The sequence below is a fragment of the Tiliqua scincoides genome, chromosome 4 (genome assembly GCF_035046505.1).
Source record: "Tiliqua scincoides isolate rTilSci1 chromosome 4, rTilSci1.hap2, whole genome shotgun sequence".
Taxonomy (NCBI): Eukaryota; Metazoa; Chordata; class Lepidosauria; order Squamata; family Scincidae; genus Tiliqua; species Tiliqua scincoides.
Genome location: NC_089824.1, coordinates 158,227,297 through 158,247,678, shown reverse-complemented (window position 1 = coordinate 158,247,678; position 20,382 = coordinate 158,227,297). Strand labels below are relative to the sequence as shown.

General features: G+C 44.5%; 1 protein-coding gene across 2 annotated transcripts in view; it reads left to right on the top strand.

The window, feature by feature from the left end:
* ELAVL4 (ELAV like RNA binding protein 4) overlaps positions 1-20,382 on the top strand; it is a 124,861-nt gene that overhangs the window by 93,285 nt on the left and 11,194 nt on the right. For both annotated transcript variants that reach the window (XM_066623202.1, XM_066623201.1), the window contains exon 3: positions 6,851-6,954. In XM_066623202.1, the coding sequence (XP_066479299.1) occupies positions 6,851-6,954 (104 nt within the window). The remainder of the gene's footprint in view (positions 1-6,850; positions 6,955-20,382) is intronic.

Here is a 20,382-nt window from a genome sequence, read left to right as displayed (position 1 = left end):
GGGCACCAGTGAGGCGCATATGACTTCGTTTATTTCTGCAAGCCAAGGTCCCAAAGCCAGGGAGGAATGTGGTCCGGGGACGGCGCCGTCCCAGGGGCGAGTTCCCAAAAATGTTCCTCCTGAAATCGAGATAAAGCATCCGCGATGCAATTCTCAACCCCAGGAATGTGTTGACAACTCAGGGAACAGCACAGGGAACGGCACAGGGAACATGGCACAACTCAGGGAACACCCCATTGGTAGTGACCAGTCCAAATAGAACTGGCCCCCAAAGGTAAAGCCCAACAGGCAGAAATCCCTTGGATGCACCAGGAGCAAGCAGAAAGCGGACTCAATATCACATTTCGCCATAAGAGCTCCTGGCCCACAGTGTCCCAAAATGCATGCTGCTTGGTCAAAAGGGGTGTACTGGACCGTGCAGAGCTGACCGGGAATGCCATTGTTAACTGATGTCCCCGCAGGGTAGGACAAATGGTGAATGAGGCAGTATTACTCTAGGGCCTTTTGGGGCACCACCCCCAGCAAGGAAACCTTGAGGTCGGGCAGAGGGGAGTAGGGAAGGGGCCCAAAACTCACCCCAACCCCACTTCCTTGGCAATCTTCCTTCGAACAATGTCATCCATGCCTGTGACCCACCTCAGGTTCCAAGCTAAAATCACGCCCTTGGGGTGTGGTGAGTGAATGCGAAAACCCTGTGTGAATCCTTCCCAAAGGAATGCCGTTGCAGAGCGATCAGGGTACTTGCTCAGCAGCCTGGCCAACTCTGCTAGCCTAATCGGACTTGGCCCCTTTGGAAATGGCGGCATCGCTTGCACCTCCTCCCTTCCTTTGACCTGAGCCTCAGCCCCTCCATCTCCTGCCCCCTTTACCCCTTGGACAGAATGTGAGTGGGTGGCTTGCGCCGCACAGTCCGCATGTGTGCTGGAACGTACAACTCACTCTGGAACAACGCCCAGAGGAGACATACTCATAGCAAGTTCGTGGGGATTGAACCCGCCGGCTCGGTGCCCCCATCTGAGCCGGGCCTGCAGAGCGAGAGCCAGCGCTTCTGGCAATCAAATGTCCACTGTCAGAGCGCTCACCCCCAGTTGCACCACCCAGAATCACGAGCTGAATCCACAGTTCCGGGTTCTTCTTTTCCCAGGAGAGGTGCGGGTTAGTTCCCACGCGCATGTGGAACTCTTCATCATAGGCCAACCAACCTGAACCTGAGCACCCTCTAAAGCCCTGTTGATCAAGTCCTGATACTTTGCTAGCGCCGGGCTCTTGGACAAAGCCTTTTGTAGGACCACCCCCATGTAAATGGTAAACCCTGTCAACCAGTTGATCCAATTGCGCTTGATCTTGGGCTTACGCCCAAGTGCACTCCCCCACCCTGCTCTCAGGCTCTGGCTCCCTGTGGAGAAGGCTGAAGAGATCCATGTACTCACCTTTCCATATCTTTTCCTTAACCACAGGGGCCAGGTGATCCCCAAGTGGGAGGGCTTCTTCCCCGTACGGCATGGGGGGAGCAGGGGTGCCCCTTGCACCACCATCTGGGAAGCCGGTGATGACAGGCCAAACACCTGCCGCCGGTCTGGGCCCAACTTGCGCGGGCAATCCCGCATGCCAGGCGGGGGCTGCAGCGGCTTGCTGCGATGCTGAGTAACCCTCCCTCTGCGCAGCAGGGGGTCCAAAAGCAGCGCTGCAGCCACCTGAGGGGGGAGAGCCACCTGCGTCATGCCACCTTGCTGAGCCATGGTCTCGCCCCACAAAGTGGCCATCTGTACGGTATGCTGGGCGGCCCAGCCCTGTGGGGAGGCCACGTGCCTGTCATCTACCTGCATGACCAGTGGCTGGGCGCAGAGTTGCCCCCTACCGGGAGGGGCAACCATTGGGAAATTGACTGCCCAGGGGCCTGCTGAATCTCCCCGACTCCTTCGCCTGGCAAAGGTTGCAACGATCCTGGTTGTCCCCCTGCGCCAACACCCAGGGTGCCCGCCTGTCCTTGCTGAGTGTGCGGGATGCCGTTACCGCCCCAAACTTCCACCACCCCAGCCAAGCCACCCATTCCATACTCACCCATGGTGGTCCGGGCTCCTACAGGGGGCTCCGGAGTGTCAACATATGCAACTGGAGCCGCCGCTGTGGCGTTGTCCAAAGAGGCCTCTGGAAGTTCCTGCGCCATAGTCAAAGTTGAGCCTGTGAATGGCCGTGCAGCGGCCGTTGGCATCGCTGCTGCCCTAGGCCTGCTGCTCTCCAAGGCTGTAAACTTTCCAGAATCGCTTGCAGAATGTCAGTCTGAGAGGTGCATGCGCGCTTCTCAGGTGAGGCAGTGCCGCCCACGTGGGGCGCACCTGTCGAATGCAGCATCTCCCCCTGCAAGACCGAGACCCATGCAGATATGCTGCCCAACACTTCCGGGGGGGATCACAAGCCCCGCTGTGGGAGCCTCCGCATTCTCCACTTGCACTGCAGCAGCAGGAGCCTTGCAGCCAGCTCTGCGCTGAAACCTACACATGGTGACAAGGAGAGACTGAAACAAAGAAACAAGGTGCTAACCTGGAAGGAAAGTGAAGAAGATAGGCAGTTAGCGCCATATTATTCTCCCTTGAGGAATGCCCCGCAGTATCATGAATTGCCCACCAACCCAGCCAGGCAGCCTGTTTACAAGCGCCCCAGTAGGCCCTGTCATGGACCCCCCCCCCACAAGGGGGGGAGAAAGCGCTAGCACAAGGGGGGGGTCTGTGGTGAAACCCCCAAGGCCAGAAAAAGCCCCTGCACCTCTTAACCCAGCTAACAGGGGTATTGGAAGCTGACACATATTACACCTTATTGCTTCCACGCTGTAATCATAAAAACAGCTCATTGGCTCTTGGAACAATTATCCTCATAAATCAGTTTCTAGTTAAAGAAGTCCACCCTGTTATCCTTAAGGTGGTTTGTGTTTCATTTTCTGGTTAAGCAGCCTTAACTCTTAATAGAATACATATATTCCCATGTGGCTTGCTTTATTGAATTCTGCATTAAATTACCTTTCCAGTGATAACCAACATGATGGAATCATGCGTACAGACAAAGATTTCACAAGTTGGCCCCCAGTGTCAAACTTCACCTGTTGCCCTCTTTAAAGCTTGCTGCCCGGTGGGACTGCTCGCCTTGCACATTCACCCCCTCACGATCCCCACGCCACCCGGAAAAACCCCCGCTGCCCCACTGGGGGGGGCGGGGGGAAAGAAAAGCAGCTAAGCAGGGGAAAAAAGGCGGGGGTGAAAGAGTAAACTGCGCCCGCAAAGCCACCCATGAAGGGGGGGGTGACGGAAGCGGCACCTCCCCAGGAACCTGTGATGCCCTGTGGCCCCTGGAAAGCGGTGCCCCCCAAGCCACCTAGCAAAAAGGGGGGCACAGGAAAGCGGCACCCCCCAGGCACTCGGGGCGCCCAGCGGGTGGTGCGAACACCCACGAGGAGGGCCAAGGCCAGCACTGGGAGGAGCCCTCCCCAATATGCTGGCCACAATCGCCCAGCCAGAATGGCGCCCGTGCCCCAACCCCTCCCAAAATAGTGCCAGCTCGTTGCACAGGTGTGGAGGGCAGAGGTGCGGTGGAGCCCTCCCCCCAACATGGTGCCTGTTGCGCGGGCACAGAGGGGGAAGCTGCAGGGAAGACCCCCTCAAAATGGTGGGCGCAATGTGGCGCCCACCTCACCAGCGCAGAGAGGACAAGCCCTCCCCAGCATGGCTGCCGGGCCCAGCCCCTCTAAAAATGGCGCCTGTGCTTAGCGAGGCGTGAAGGGAAGTTTGACAGTGGGGGTCAACTTATGAAATCTGTCTGTACACATGATTCCATCATTTTAGATATCATTGGAAATGTAATTTAATGCAGAATTCAATAAAGCAAGCCACATGGGAATATATGTATTCTAAGGGCTGGGTATTGTGCCCTTGAAAAGGCTCCTGTAGCCACCAGTTCCAGCCCACCTCCACTCCCCAACTGGGAGGAGACTCTTGTGTTCGAAGCCAGGCTAAACAAACTCCAATTGCCCTTTAATTGGGCGATCGGAAGTGTCAGTTTTGAGTTAAATCCACATTTTGTGACATAAGGCAGTTGTGTTTCATTTTCTACTTCTTTGGCTATAGCTTTGATAGAACACATATATTTCAATGTGGTTTGTTTCACTGCATTCTGCTGTAAATTACGCATCGAATGTATCTAACATTATGGTATTGTTCCTAAAAACCACAATTTTGGTCACTAGTGGTGTCACCCCCCCCCCCCAGGTGTCCCCTTATTAATACCTTATTGGTTTCATGCTGTGTCATAACTCCTCCTCTTTGGCTCTTTGAATAATCAGTCTTATTAATCCGTTTTGAGTTAAGGATCCGTTTTTGTTTGTCTCTTTGTTACACAAGACAGTTGTATTTTTGTTTTCTGGTTTTTTGACCATAACCTTTGATAGAATGGAGATATGGAGAAGCTCCATTTTGTTTTGTTGCATTCTGCTGTAAATTACACATCAAATGGTATATAACATGATGGTATTATTCCAAATAACCGTGATTGTAGATATTTTGGTCAACTAGTGGTGCCCCTGCAGCTTGGTGCCCGGGGCGTGTGGCCCCCTCAGCCCTTCGTTTGTAAGCCACTGGTAGATGTGACATTTGGATCAGGGTCATTGTGAGTTACGCTGTCCATTGAAAACAGAAAAACTCACTCTTTCATGTGATCTAGATGCAGTTTCAATTGCCTTTCCCACATCTAATCTCTAGTGGTAGCTAGGCAGTTTGTAAAATCAGAGACTGTAAGAAGAGACTGAGAGGAGTGACAGCAATGCATGCTGAATGTCACTCATCCTTAACTTCATAAAGAGGAGTACAATGGAAACCTGAAGGCTCCCAACTGGACAATTCCTAGTCAGCTGTCTTAGAGCGCAATCTTGAGTTTGGCGTGTCGGCTCACTGCTGGCATGCAGTTGCAAACGTGCATAAGGCATGTTTGCGGGCCCTACTGCCAGGCGAGCACTGGTGATAGCCCAGCGGTGGCAGGTGCCAAGCTACTGCCAGGCGGGCACCCAACCACCACCACTTGGTGGTCGCGTGGACTTCCGAGCAGCAGAGAGGTAAGTGGGGGCATGGGGGAGGCGGGGAGGAAGCGTTCCAGGGAGGCGGGGAGAGAGCGGGGAGGACGTGTGCCGGGAGGGAGGGAGCAGGCAGAGGAGGAGGCAGGACCGGTGGAGCAATGCTTCGCCAGAGGCGATTGATTCACCGCCAACCTTTTGGTTGGTGGTGAATCTAGTAGTCCCATTGCAGGGCTACTCCATTTACCCAGGGGAAGGGGATGAAAGTCCCCTTCTCCCAAGGAGCCAGCGACAGCTACCCAAAGTGTGCATTATGCGGCGGCAGCCATTTTTGGTGTTGCCGCAGCTCAACACCCTGGGCAGCTCAGGATTGGGCTGTCCACCTTCTTATATTACCTTCCTGGACTGGGAACTTGAGTTATGATTTCCCAGCTTCTTCTGTCACATCAGCATTAGTACTGTTTATCCAGAGGCATAAATTGAATAAATAAATAATTCCCAACAAAAGTTGTTGTTGACAAAAGAAGTAATGCAGAATGAGCAGGACATCTTACTCCTGCTTTTTGAGGAACATAGGGCATGTGAATTATGTACAATTGTAGTCACCTTCCAGGATTAAGCATATTTAGTCTTGGAACCCTATAAATTGTGTTTGAATGTTATTGTCTGGTGTTGGTTATCTTTTATACAGTATGGGGGGGGGGAGAGAGACCAGGCTCTGTAGTTCTGTTTTCATATGTAAGGCTATTAGGTTAGTTTGTCTTCGTCAAATGCAGTACATCACAACCCCAAGGTTTTCCTAAGCAGTATGAATCTCTATGGTGCATTATTAGCTGCCTGTTACTAAACCATGATGTTTGTACTGGGTAAAGATGACCCGTGAAACATAAACAGAGACACTACCAATAAAACAGAAGCTGTTGAAATTATTTTGGCTTCTAAAATATGCTCCTGTCATCAAATGCAGAAAAAGTTTAACTGTTTTGTCCTTCTTGGGAACTCTTTGTAAGCACAGTGCAGAGGCCATAATAACTGTGAATCCTGGCATGCCATTTCTTGTCATGTTTGTGCTGTCATTGTGATGGCAGTGGTGCAAAAAATGCATTAGTCAGGTATTTAGTTCTTCATCTGAATGAAAACTTTTTAGAAATTACATGCCACTGTTAGTTTTTATTCTTCGTTTGTGAACTGCTTTCGTGCTGAAAGACAGTGTATAAATGAATAAATGTTCAACCAGTTGAGTCAGAGTAAACACGAGGCTTATTAAAGGTTCTCATTTGTAGGAACTTGGCTGGCTGCTGCTGATGGCTACTATGTTGGTTTGAGCAATATATTTCACTTTAAATTGAACTTGTGTTGCTTGTACAACCAATTCTTTGTCTCTTAATTTAATTATCACAAAGCTGTTAAAATCTGTGCATGTGCTGCTGCTGCTACTATCTGTCCCTTTGTCTTCTGTCCTCTTAATGTGATTTCTGTTTTTAAAAAAAATTAAGTGTGACCACTTCTGTAAAACTTCCATGTACCCATGTTAGTTTTCACAGTTTTACAGACACTGTGGGATCTAGAAGAACCAGCAGTTGTTAAACATAGAAGCTCCCATGATAAAACAACTTATTTCTGAGCAGTCCTCCTGAAGGCAGTGGGGCTGTATGGGTGTGGTTTCTGGATTGGGACAAGAGTGCTAGGCGAAAAAGGTTATCAGAGAAAAGGATTTCAACTCCCCACTTGGAAATCGTACACATGTGCTGCAAAGAATACTGAGTCCTTTTTTTTTTGTTTCTTATGTTTCAACAGGGCAGAGTTTAGGGTATGGATTTGTTAACTATATTGATCCAAAGGATGCAGAGAAAGCCATTAACACTTTAAATGGACTCAGACTCCAGACCAAAACCATAAAGGTAAGAGAATACAAAGAGTGTTTTGCTAAATTCAGGAGGAAGAGTGTAGTTAAGAAAGTGTCTGGCTATCTCATAATCAGTGTGGCATTCTTGACAGCCCAGAGGGCATAGCTAGCTCTTACTTTAGAGCAAAGGAAAGGTGTGTGGCAGATGGCAGTTTTTTTTGTTCTTTTCAGACTGCTACAGTTTTTGTTGATAAAAACAAACAGGCAGAAAATCTTTAAATGACTTATTACAGGATTTCAAGTCAGGTTGTTAAAAATTCAACATTAGACACATCCATAAAAACCATAGAAATGTTTTTTTTAAAAAGCCTGTTTTCAAAATGGCTACCACACAGGGCTTATTTCATAGGCTTATTTGCCTATTTCAACTGCTGTCTTGCCTTGAAGTTAATGGGCGTTCAGTAGGAGCCCTGTTGCATCTACAGTTGCCCTAGAATAAAGGTGAGCAAGTACCAGTTTCTAGTAGCACATAAATCTCGCTCACTGTTGTTCGTTGCAGGATTTGTTTTCCAGAAACCAAAACTTGCTAAAGAAAACCACAATCAGAATACCTTGACTTCAAGAGTGTGCCTGCATTCCATTAGCTTCTCTGTACTGTAGTTCTGTGTGGAAGAAACTGTAGTACTATGCTGTAATGTCCTTCTGAGGTACCCTTGCTAACTGATTCATAATAGCTCTGCATGTATATTGTATTGAATACATATGTAATAATTTTTAACTTACTCTTTTCAAATCTATTTTAAGAGCAAGCAGGGGCCAACATTGGTATCTTTTACAGTGTATGAAATTGCTTACTCCAGGATCCCCTGTAGATACTGCATATTTTACTTGAATGAGGTAGTATTAAGCAACAAAATAAAATATTCCTATCAAGTGCTGAGCATTAAAATGTAATCTTGAGTCAGCAACTCACATGTCTATTTTCAGATTAAAGTTAAGAGATAAGAAGTTGCCTTCTCTTAGCTTGAAAGCAGGGAACCCAAAGTACCTTAAAAGCAGGGGGGAGCTTTTGGTGTGTGTTTTAATCAAACCAGCTTGCCTTAAATTGAAGATAATGGTGGTGATTCTCAGTGCTGTGTACGATTATTCCACTTGAAAGCTTGGTCATGCTTTGGATTTGGTGTATCCCCCCTATTTATGAACTGTTTTTTTCTGCTTTTATTACCATACCGCTATTGGTTCAAAAAGTGTGCAAATACTAGTACTTCAGATTTGTATTATAAAGGATGCACAGTTTTGAACACTGTACTTCTTTTAAATACATTCATATAAATTGGCATGCCAAGTTTGGATTTTCATATTTAATCGATTAATCATTTCAGTCTGAACATGAAAATAAAGACATTTTGAAATGTATTGATTTGACTTTTATCACACTTCAAAACAAAATATAGGTTTCATGGCAGATTGCAATTCATTCTTGATCCTGAAGATAGTTTGATTTATGAAATGTTATATTTGCATGGTTATTTCTTAAAAGGCTTTTAATATCATTGTATTAGAGGGTCACCTGGAGATGTAGATCATCTCCAGTGCATCTAGGGTGCATAGAAGTTGTTGGCTAAGAAATAATTTAGGAGAAACCTAGTAGCAGCATTGGGTTCTGGGTAATGAAATAATCTACAGGAAGCATTAAAAAGCTAAAAATAAGCACTCTTAAGTTATTGCACAATAGGATGACTCTATTCTGCTGCATAGTGTGTGAAAACAGGACTCTGTCATTTCAGCCTATTTGTTCCAGTCTGGTAGTTTGTGTGCCCTTGTGTACTTCTCCCATCATGTTTTCATGGGAACACACTAGAGGGCATTATTTTCATCCGTATTCATTCTTTCCCTTTAGCATTTAAGCTTATTCTTTGAACTGATAATTAGCTTGGCAAGTATTTCTCAAGGAAGAAAAGATTAGTTCTGAGGCAAACATTTGAACTTGTGGTCAGATGTGTCCTGACCAGGATAACTCAGATTCTCAGAATGAAACTCTGTTTTCTGAAATGTCAAACAACCTTACTTGGTGTTAAACCTTAAATGAGCCACCATCACTTTGAAAACAAATCATTTAAAAATATTTTCGAATGCAACCTGAAAGTGTTAATTTTTCTGACTTAGGCCCAAAAACCCACTTTTCAGCACTGGCATAGCTGTGCCAGTGGGATGTGTGCTTCATCCTACAGTTGGGGGCCACTCACGGGGGCCTCCTCAAAGTATGGGAATGTTTGTTTCCTTACCTAGGTACTGCATTGCCCTTATGTCGGTGCTAGAAAGTGGGTTAGGATTGTACCCTTAGTAAAGTTATTTCAATTTCATTTTACCCTTGATTAGTGCACTAAATACAGCCCCCGCACACACACAACCTGGAAAATGGTGAATATGTATAAAGGTAGTGAGGTGGACAGCGATCAAGGGGGATATGTTTGATTAAACTTACCTCTGCTTTACTAAGAAGCATGTGCTCTTTTGAATTTTATTCACATAAAAAAAACCTTTAAACCTCCCTGCCTGTAGTACAAATAATACAGTAGGATAAAGGCTAGGTTAGAACTTTTCTCTCTCTGACATGCTAGCTTTCTGTGGGCAGAGAATTTTTGATGTCGACGTGGTGTGATTCTGAACAGTATTCTGAAGTGATACAAACTTCTATAGACCAAGCCTTACAAATCCATATATCTTTGAACTAACAAAAGTACTAGCTGAATTCTGGATGAGTAGATTGTTGTCTTTTTGGTTCAATTATGGTTGAATCAAATTAACCAGGTTACTTTTAAACGAGATAAGTATAGCTAGTGTTGTTTTTTTTAAGAGTTATGATATCCAGCATTAAACTACACACAAACACACATGTGCATGCACACACACAGAGTGTGTTAAAAGATGTTAGTGTATTGTTAGTTGTGGTACATATTACAGTGCAAACTGCTTAACTTGTGCTCTCATAAGTTTACCTGTCTTCCTGCAGGTGAGAGTGTGTAGTCCTTGGTTGTTTTTACAGTTAACATTATTAGGAATTACTACAATTAGTAGTATATACTATATATCCCTTACTGAAAAATCCATGACCCTTACAATGGCTTTTATCCATCCATGAACATAATAAGCATAATTTGGCAAATGTCATTTCTTTGTGGGATTTCAGTTGTCCTAGTGAAGATATTGGGCCACTGTAATTATAAAGGTGGCTATTTGTGTTGAATATTGGTTTGGATATGGAGCATATTTGGGGGAGGGTGTGGTCCTCAGTGGCATATGCTCTTTCTATTGGCACATAGAAAGTTATAGGATCATTCCACAGCATCTCCAAGGATAGGCAGAGAAAACTTCCTGTCTGAAACCCTGGAGAGTCAATGACAACAGTACAGAGCTAGATGGGCCAAAGGTCTGACTTGATATAGGGTAGCTTCCTACATTCCAAGTGACACAGGGTAATCATGAGGCTCATTTCATTGCCTAGTTCAGTGTTTCTCAAACCGTGGGTCAGGATCCACTAGGTGGGTCATGAACCAATTTCAAGTTGGTCCCCATCCATTTCAATGTTTTATTTTTAATATATAGGACTTGATACTACCATTGTATGTGATTGCATCTGGGGAAATATTACAGATCTGTACTTTTAACTGGCTACTATGTATATGCTTTTAACAATGATAGTCAATGGGACTTACTCCTGGATAAGTGTGGTTAGGATTGCAACCTAGGCTTGTTAAAAATTTTCCTGTTTGATGATGTCACTTCTGGTCATGGCATCACTCCTGGTGAATCCTGACAGATTCTATTCCTAAAAAGTGGACCCCATTGCTAAAAGTGTGAGAATCACTGGCCTAGTTGTTTATAATGCAATCAGTGTGCATAGTGCTGTACAAAGAATACAGGGACTACAAAGCCCTGCCCTAAGGGGTTTACAATCTAATGTTTAACGCAGAGAAGGAAAAAGGAGATGGAGATATGGGTAAATGGGAAAACTATTGTACATGAAAATTGATCTAAGTACATGTTTTAGATTTAAGAGGTTGTACCAAATGCTTCACAGAAAAAAGTAGATTCTGCAAATGAAGTTGAAGGAAACTAGACAGGTGTTCCAACCATAAGAGGCAACCAGAGAAAAAAGACTTTTGCATTTGAGGGAGCAAGAGGCATTTGGTCTGCTGAAGTTAGTGGGATAAAAGTCCCAGAGCTGCCATGTCTTGAGAATAGCACAATAAGAGATCAAAGGGTAAACTTCAAGTGAAATGTTGGAGGAATATTTGCAAACAGCAAAAAAAAAAGTTGGCGCATGGAAAGTATCGTGCTTTGAAAAAATATTTTGAAAGCAGACGTGATATCTTGGTGTTCATTGTGGCCCTAGAGCCCTTTGCAGGGGAAAGCAGTAGGAGAAAGGGACTAGATCTCTGGGGGTATTATTTTGTTACTAGCAGTTCCTTAGTACTTGCAGCTTAGCACTGTCGGGATGGGGTCATGAAAATAATGCTATAATTTATAGAAGTTATTAATTGTTAGTCATGGTACTTACCTGTAATCTTATCAACTTTCCTGGGCATGAGAAAGTGTCGGCTTTGGTTGCTTTGTTAGGGCAGTAACAAAAATGTTATTGCAGATGCAGCACTTAATTCACATCTTACTTAAATCAGTGGCAAAATCTAGCTGACAGTAAGGGCTGCATTGCAACCGTAAGATGTAGTGATGACCAGTGGCAACCATTCTTTTGGTCATTATGTTTTTGTACCTTGAAAATTCTGCTCCCTTGGTCTTGACAAATCAATTATTGCTTGGGTCTTGCTTGCCAGGAAAATGGTCTCCCCATAGCAGCTTTTACCACCAGTAATAACCATTATAATCCTTGGTAATGTAAACATTCCTGACATTTTTAGCATTAGTTAATGTTGGTGGGATGCCAAGAGGGTTGTTGCTTTAAAAAATAGCTATGTATTGGTGACCTACATGAGTAATTTTGTTCCTTTCGCTTGAACAAAGAGCAGAATAATTGCATGAGGGCAAGTGGTTAAATTTTGTCACATAAATGGCTGTCATTAGAAGAAAATACATTGCTAGTGTCTAGTGTAATTTGGTTTTTAAACTCTTTCCCATGTGTCATATTTGACATAATGTCAGAGACCAGTGGAGATGGTCAAAGCATTTCCCTGCAGCTCTTGACTATTGCTATGCCAGGCATTTAAGAAAAAGAAGCTCACAAACAATTACCATCTTACTCGGAGAAAAATGGTCAGAAAAAGAACACTCATTCTATTTGTGACAACAGAGATTTGAAAAATCCTTTCTGAAAAAATTATTTTGACTTCTTTCATGTCCCACTGACATATCTCATACCTAAGGTGCAACACAAGTCACCCTCCTTTTTGAAACCTTCCAACTTCCAAATGTATTGGGTTCTTTGGGCTGTTTCATGCATTGGTAGTGTTTCTTGTATGAAAATGTAGCAAAGGTAGCAGCCTATTGTTTCAACGTAGGCATAATGTTTGAACAGTATCAAAACAGCATTTTGGGACGATCAGAACAAAGGCATGAATTTGCATGTTTTCTCAAACAAGTGCATTTTTGTCTGTAGGACAGTAATTTCTTTCCTGTCCTTATAACACAAAAAAGCAACATGAGAGATACAACAAGAACTAATTTGTGCACTCTGCTTAGCCTCAAGCATTAGGTCTATTGACCCCAAGCATAAGATGTATTTTGGGAGGGGGTGGGTGCATTGAATTTACAGGAGAAAGAGTGGTCACCTTTCTGTTTTACAATGTCTGTTCTGGACACGTTGAATTGCTTGCAAAGTCAGGATACACAGCAAAGCAGTCATGTTGTTGCAGTTCACCGTGTACTTAGAAATCTCTGTCATATTTGTATCTCTCCTTTCCTTTGTGAAAATCAGGGCAAAGTACATGCATCTTCCCAACTTTACAACAATCCTGTGGGGTAGGTTAAGCTGACAGATAGCCATGACTTGGGTCAGTCACTGAGCTAGGGCTTGAACTCTGATCTCTCTGATCTGGTACTCTATGCACAATACCACACTGGCTTATTGTGAAAAATGCAAATCAGCTTTAACTGCGTCTCTTCAAAGAATAATCTCCTGCCTAGAAATAATAGCGGTGCTATTTAAAACTTGTTCTGCACAATATTCCTGATCCTTAGGCTTCTCAGCCTCGTCTTTCCATGCACAAGCAGAGGTCATGGTTTAGAACAAGCTGGGATGTCCAAACCCAAACACAGGTGTTCCTGCATATCTGCGAGGGTTCCGTTCTGGAACCCTCCATGGATACCCGCATCTGCAGGTACAAGGGGATGCCCCCCACCCTCCAGAAATGAGGGGAGCTGGGCACACCTCACTTCCAAAGGGATTGCTGAGTTCTGTAGAGGTTTTTTTTTTTTTTTTTTTTGTCCAAACTGAGGGATGTTTTTAATGCCTTGTAATAGGCATAGTAAAGCCTCTGAGGGTCCTAACCATAGCTGGGAAAAGAATATGGGGACAGGATATGAAACTGGAATGCAGTCCCAGGTTCAGAGATTTGCCAATTTGGGATGTCACATTTGTTTTCGAGGCTTGCTTCGAAGTATGATTCGAAATAGATACTTTCCTTCCTTTCCATGTGAAGGTTGGGGAGCACAGTATGCTCCATTTCTGAGGCTTGGAATCATCACATAGAACCAGTATTATGCCATGGCTATTCATGGTTTGAACTTTAAAATGTATAGGCAGACTATATTTTAGAACTTGTCAGATTTCATTTTTGTATCTGTTCAGCACCCACATGTCTGTGGTGCACCGCTTACTGGATATAGAGCAACAGCAATAAGTATGATTTGTCAGTTCAGGCATCGTGCCAAACCATTTTTCCTTAGCCATGGCTTGGTGAAATGTCTGAACTGTTCAAAGGAGAATCTGGAAAGAGTCAAAGGACACTGTGCCAGGGTAAGAAAAACTATTAGAATTCATCTAGATCAGGGGTCTCCAGAATCCGACCTACAAGCCAGATCCAGGTCCCTGCCTAACCCCACCCCCACGTAAACTGCAATTACTGTTTTGTGGGGGAGCCTCGTGGTCGCAGTGCTGATCTCTTCAAACTGTGCCCCAGCTTGCCGTGTCTGCTCAGAAATCCAGGCGCAACGACTGCTGGCGCAGCAGAACCTGGAAGCAGCAGGTCAGAGCTAAGTTTAGGGGAGATTGGTGACATGACCTTGAAGCTCCCCAGTGGAACAGTTTGCACTGGGGAAGCCTTTCTAGGTGCATAGTGGGGATTGCTCATTTAGATGACTGTAGCAGGTGAGAGAGCTGCAGTTTAAGGTGACTCGCCAAGATACCACAGGTATTGCCAAGATAATATAATTTAATGAGTGGGATATAGTTTTCTATATCTTGTTTGTATTTATCTAGAACATAAGGAAGAAAAAATTCATTCCACCTTGAAGGAAAAAAAATTGATAATCATCACATCTCTGATTACAGCTGTAATATCCAGGAACTATACGCTGAAGTTTGAGTATTCTTTCATGAAGAGAATAATTTGTTGTAAGCAAATGTGCAAGCCCAAAAAAGTTTGAAAAAATCAAAATCATTCACTTGAGATTGGAAATTTTTTTAACTCTGAATTCAGATGCTAAGAAACTTCTCATATCTATAATTCAATTCCCAAACAGGCAGATCTAGTTAGATTTCAGCCCACTTTATTTCATCATGCCCTAGAAAAAAGTCATCTTTGTCATATGCCCAGAAAATTATAACATGAAAGCCTTTTTTGTAGACATGTGAACATGTAGTTCCTACTCAGCAACATTACTTAATATCCAGGCTACAAACACTCCTCATATTATGGTGATTCAACCTAGAAGTTGATGAGGAATTGAAATAACAAACTTTAATTTGAAAATATACCAATAAGAAGTGAATCATCTTAGGTACATTTTGATCCTGTTTCTTCTTTAGAACAGGACAAGAGTACATGGATAATTGTTTCTTACTTGATCTTTTTTTTTTGGGGGGGGGGGGTTCCTGTGAGATGGCAGGAGGGTTGCCAGCTCATTCTTTCTCACACATTTTGTTTCTCCTAATTGCAAATCTGTATTAATTATAAGGGAGGCCATTTGCTAAGACTAACATTACAAAGATAAGCTTTGAGTTAAAAGAGCCCGAGTATCTTTATAATCTTACTGACTTCACAGTTGCACTTCTTAGGAGGGAAATTAACCTTTGGATGTCATGATTCCAATTAACAAATTCTCTGCCTCACCCTTGTACTCAGATTCCAGTTTTGTTTTGCTGTGTTCAGAGTGTGCAGGAGGGTCTTTATCTCTCACTTTTATGCATCTGCAGTAACAGAATTCTTACTTCCTAACTACTTCAGTTTTGCCAAGGAGCCAGAGCGTTATTCATTCCACACAGCTTGAGCAATTATTTCTCTTAGCAATGCACTTGATGTTTCCAGAGCGCTGGCTGGTCATTATCTCTGGATATCTGCCTTGAAGTACTGGAATAGACCCTCTTGCCTTATTTTTAATTTAAATAATCATCATTAGTCTTACCAATGCTGCAGTGAAAAACCAAGTACGAAGAAGAAATACTATCTAAAGGGGTAGTATCTGGTATGAGTCAGCTATGCCATGTGCCACTCCCTCCCACCTCCAACACACCCTTCCCCCAATGCACCCACCTCCATCCTGTTGCACCCACCCCACTGACTTATCAAAGTTGGCAGGGATCCTCTTCACTGCCACTGTGTATGGAGTCCTTCCCACCATCTGGAGGGGTAGCCCAAAGTGCCCTTCTCTGCACACTTCATAAAGGTGTTTCACAACACCATGATATTGGAGCCTTAGTTATCGACACCCCCTTTTTATCTGAATTAAAGAACTTTCCAGTTTCTGGTATGGAATTGGTAAACTCTAACTATGAAAGGTAAATATAGCTGCTTTCTATGCACACTCCCCCACCCCCCGCTACTGCCTCTGTGGAGCCCAGGTTACAATGCTTACCGAGCTCTGATGTATTTGGTTTCTATGGTTTAGCAAACTCAGAATTGAAGGTCTAGAATTCCAACATGGCTGAAGCCACCAAGGACATTCAGTACATATTCCTCCTTCCAATCATCCCTAGTCTCATGTCCTTCATTTGCAAGAAAGTTAAATAAAATTTGTACTGCTTCAAGTGCCATGTCCAGACTCACCTCCCAGTATCCACAGACTTGAAGATGTGGACAAGGTAGGAACTAGAATAAGTCTATAATTACCTGTTTGTTTGTTTTTTAAGTATTCCTCTTAGTGTATAGTATATGATCTTTAAAATGTCCTATCATTTCTATTTTGGTGGCCCAGGTTTTCTTCCTTTTTTCCTATGGTTTCAGTGAGTGCCGCATCTGCCAATAGGCTGTTGTATGGAATTGACTTGTTACTCCACAGTTTCATCAGTAAGTGTTTCTTGGTTGTGCTCAGAGTTAGACTGAAGCACCATTTTGGGGATTACCAGAATCTTGTTCCCTGAGGTCTAGTTGGCTAAACACAGGTTTTGATCTATTCCTGTAGTCTGTTTTGCTAACTTGGATAATATACTTGGAATAATTTATTCTGCAGGCACCTTGTATACTTTCATTGATACTTTGGTTAGGTTGATTGGAGTGGGGGTAGGGTGAGTAATTTTGTCTTTGGGCAGACATCCAGATAGATGGCCTTTGGGTTCTCCAGCCCCCTATTTCTATGTCTTGGTACTGATCTGTGTATCTCAATTTCTAGCACATATTCTGGAGGGCAGTCTTTCCTGTGTAAGGAGCATGATGTTCAAAAGTCAGAAAAATCAAATGACCGCAGGGAAAAATTGGGATCATTTGGAGTGACCACAGAAAATGTGAACCGAACATTTGTTGTGAATGATACTTTTAAAGTTACATATAAAAGCAAAAAGAGACAAAGAAGTGGGAGACAGTTTGAGCAGCAAAAAATGACAGGAAGATTCAGTGAAGATAAAGGAATGTTAAAACGGAAGATGGGGGGAGACCATGATATTGTCATTCAATCATCATTTCACTTCTAATCCAGTCATCCAAATCAGCAACTGTCATTTTGCTATAGTCACTACCATTCCAGTGTTTGCCTTTCTGGGTATTTCATTCGGCTGTTACTTCCATTTCAAGATAGCCTTTCAGTGACACTGGACTGTTCTTCTTGACAGTTGTGATCTTTGTGCTATTCACTTTGTTCCCCTTGGCTTCTTCTTTGTTGTTTGCTCTTCATTTAATATTCACCTGCGCAGGTTTTTCTTTTCAGTTACCTCCTGTGTTGCTTGCATCTTTCTTGTGTGGTTCATCTGCAGCTGCACTCCAGTGCATTTTTAACCTCTCCCATTTGATGCCCTGCTTTTCTGCTTTTGCTTCTTTTTTTCCGTACCTACTTTTCCCATTTAATACAAACTACAAGTGTTCACTTTCTTCTGTCCTTAACTTCCTTGTACTGTATATGCTTATATAGGAGGGTAAAGAGTGCTTCCATAGAAAATGAGGAAAGCGCCAGAATCTCTATATAAAGAATGGCACTTTGTCCTTTGCATGCCAAGATTTCCCATCTTATTGTTGCGCATACTGGTCATGCTTTGTTATCGGGAGGGTTTGGTTCCCCAAACCCCCGCAATTGCAAAAAACTGTAAATGGCCAAGTCGGAGCCAGGAATGACATTTTTTCAGAAATGATGCAAATCCGTGGTAAAACGTCCTTTAAAAACATGTCAGCAAGGAGGAAAAAACTAAACCCACACGGCAAGTTGGAGGGCTGCAGGGCAGTCTACGGCACTGCCAGGGAGCTATTACCGAATCACACCAAGTCCCCTCCCACCAGGAAGCTATTTCCAGATCATACCAAGCCCCCTCCCCTCCAATCCTGAAGAAGCTACCCCACTGAAGGAGCTACCTGGCACCTCACAGAACAGCCATCTTGGTTACACACACACTTACAGTCACACACACAGAGACTGTGCTTTCCTCAAGCACCGCAGCCACCTTTCCCCCCACCACCACTCTGCGCCTGTATGAAGTCTGCGGAGGCTGCCCAGAGGGAGTGGAGATGGTGATATCATCACCAGGGATGGGAGCTTTTGAAGCATGTGTCAAGCACAAGGTGCCTGGATCCAATTCCTCTTCCCCCGCAGGATGAAGAAGCCAGCTGCAGAGCTTCCCTTGAGCCCCATAACACACACACTGACAAGCGCCACTGTCACATGGAGGAAGCTGAAATGTTTTTCCTTGTTTAACTGTTCTTAAAGGGACTTTTATTTTAACAACTCAGGGCACAGTCATGTACAGTGCCCACCACCAGTGTGGTGCTCACCACCACCACTAGAGCTCACCACCAGTGTGCCCTGTTGCAAATGTGTCATAAGGCACATTTGCAGGGCTTAGTACCACCTGAGACTAGAGCTAGGCCAGCACCAGCAAGCACTGGGCTAGCACCAGGGGATAGCAGATGCTCCACAGCTTGGCGGTCGCCCGAACTGCCAGGTGGCAAAGAGGTAGGCATGGTGGGGGAGGGAGTGGCGCAGACGGAGGGTGGGACTAGTGGAGCTGAGCTCCATCAGATCCTGAGCTCCATGTTGGGCCATGCAGCCCAACACAGAGCTCTTTGATTCTGCAACAGCCCAAGGGTTGCCGCAGAATCAAGTAGCCCCATTGCAGGGCTACTTTCCTTACTCAGGGAATGGGGACGAATGTCCTCCCGAGGAGCCACTGGCAGCTGCCCAGTTACACATTGGATGCCACAGCATCCATTTTCCACGCCACTGCAGCCTCATACTCCAAGCAGCTCAGGATTTGGCTGCCTAGCAGCTAAAGTATGGCTGATCTCAGCCAATTGCTTCAAAGGAAGAATGAGGGGCACAGAATGGCGGTGGCAGGGGGGAAGGAGGCCACAGTGCTTGAGGAAAGCACAGCCTTGTGGGTGGGAGGGGCGACCGATCTGTGAGGTGCCGAGTAGCTTCCTCACTCCAGGATCAAGGGTGGGAGGGAGCTTGGCGCAATCCAGAAATAACTTCCCAGGAGCACCATAGACTGCCCTGCAGCTGTCCAGCTTGCCACGTGAGGTAAGGGAAGCTTTGTTCATTTTTTTCTCCTTGTTTACATATTTTTGAAGGGACTGTTTTTTAGTGACTCAACTTGGATGGCGATGGCCACCTGTGTTGAGTCAAATCCGCAGATGCAAAATCCGCTGATAATGAGGGATGACCTGCATAAAGTACAGAGACCTCCATTCTTTTATAGCAGCCTAATCCTATTTGGGCCTTATGCCACCGAAACACTCATAAGACCCTTAACGGTGATCACAAAACGTGACAAGTCTTCAGAGCAGCCTGGCTGCTGATGCAAGTGGTCTGCTCTCCAACAGGCCAGGATTGCCTGCCAGCACAAATAAGTTAGTGCAAGGGGTGGGAGGGAGGAGGGGAAGGAAAGGGAAGGAAATAAGGTAAAGGGGAGAATAGATCAGAGCTGGGAAGGGGGTCGTATCAGCAGCAGTGATGCATGTCAAAATCCTATCCCCTGACCTGGGTCTTTGCAGGCTTTGCCCCACTATAGAGCAGACACTGGTCCAAGTAGACCTTTAGTCTCCACAGGCCTGAAACTCCCCCACATTGGTGCAGCTGCTTCCTTGTGCAGGGAGTTGAATAGGACTGGGCTGTAAATTTGAATTCTCCTAGTAACTACATTAGTGTGTGCATGAATGCACATGCACGAAATCCAGGCTGCAGCCAAAACATGACCTTTATTTTCCAAGACCAAGTTATGTTTAAATCACAGACCAAATGATATGTGGAAAAATACATGTTTGTCTTCCATACTTCTAGCCTTGAGCTGAGATGTTTTTATCTTCTGTTAGTTTTACTGATCTAATCAAATCACTACTACTAGTTCAGAAAACCTGCGAGAGGCCCAATCAAAGCTCCAGTAATTCTGATCCAGGTGATCTCTGTGTGTGTTTCTATACCTGAAGGAATCAAATGGTAAAATGAACAGGACTGAGCCAGGCACCAAGATCTTTGTTATAGTGCTGGGAGGGAAACATTTTCAGGACATAGAGGGAAGCAATGTGTGTGATTGATTAAAAGTCTAGCAGTTCAGTTCCAAAGAAATGTTCTGCATTTGCTACTGAAAAGTCTTTTGTGGCTATACAGTATGATTCTATGAGTTCCTTGACAGACATGCCTAAGGAACTGAGAACCATTTTCTCGAATTGGAATTAACCTGTCCATCTGTATTTTACAACCTTAAGAAGCATGGAAAATTCAGACTGACTGTTTTCTTACTAGACTGCCCTATTTAGAATCATTAAAAGGAAAGGCTTGCAATAGAAGATTTCCCATTTGATTTGTATATCTTTAGACTTGGTCTTAATGGAAGACCATTGTGGCTGTAAAGCATTTATGTGGGAAAGTGTTATGTTTTTCAGGAACAAAA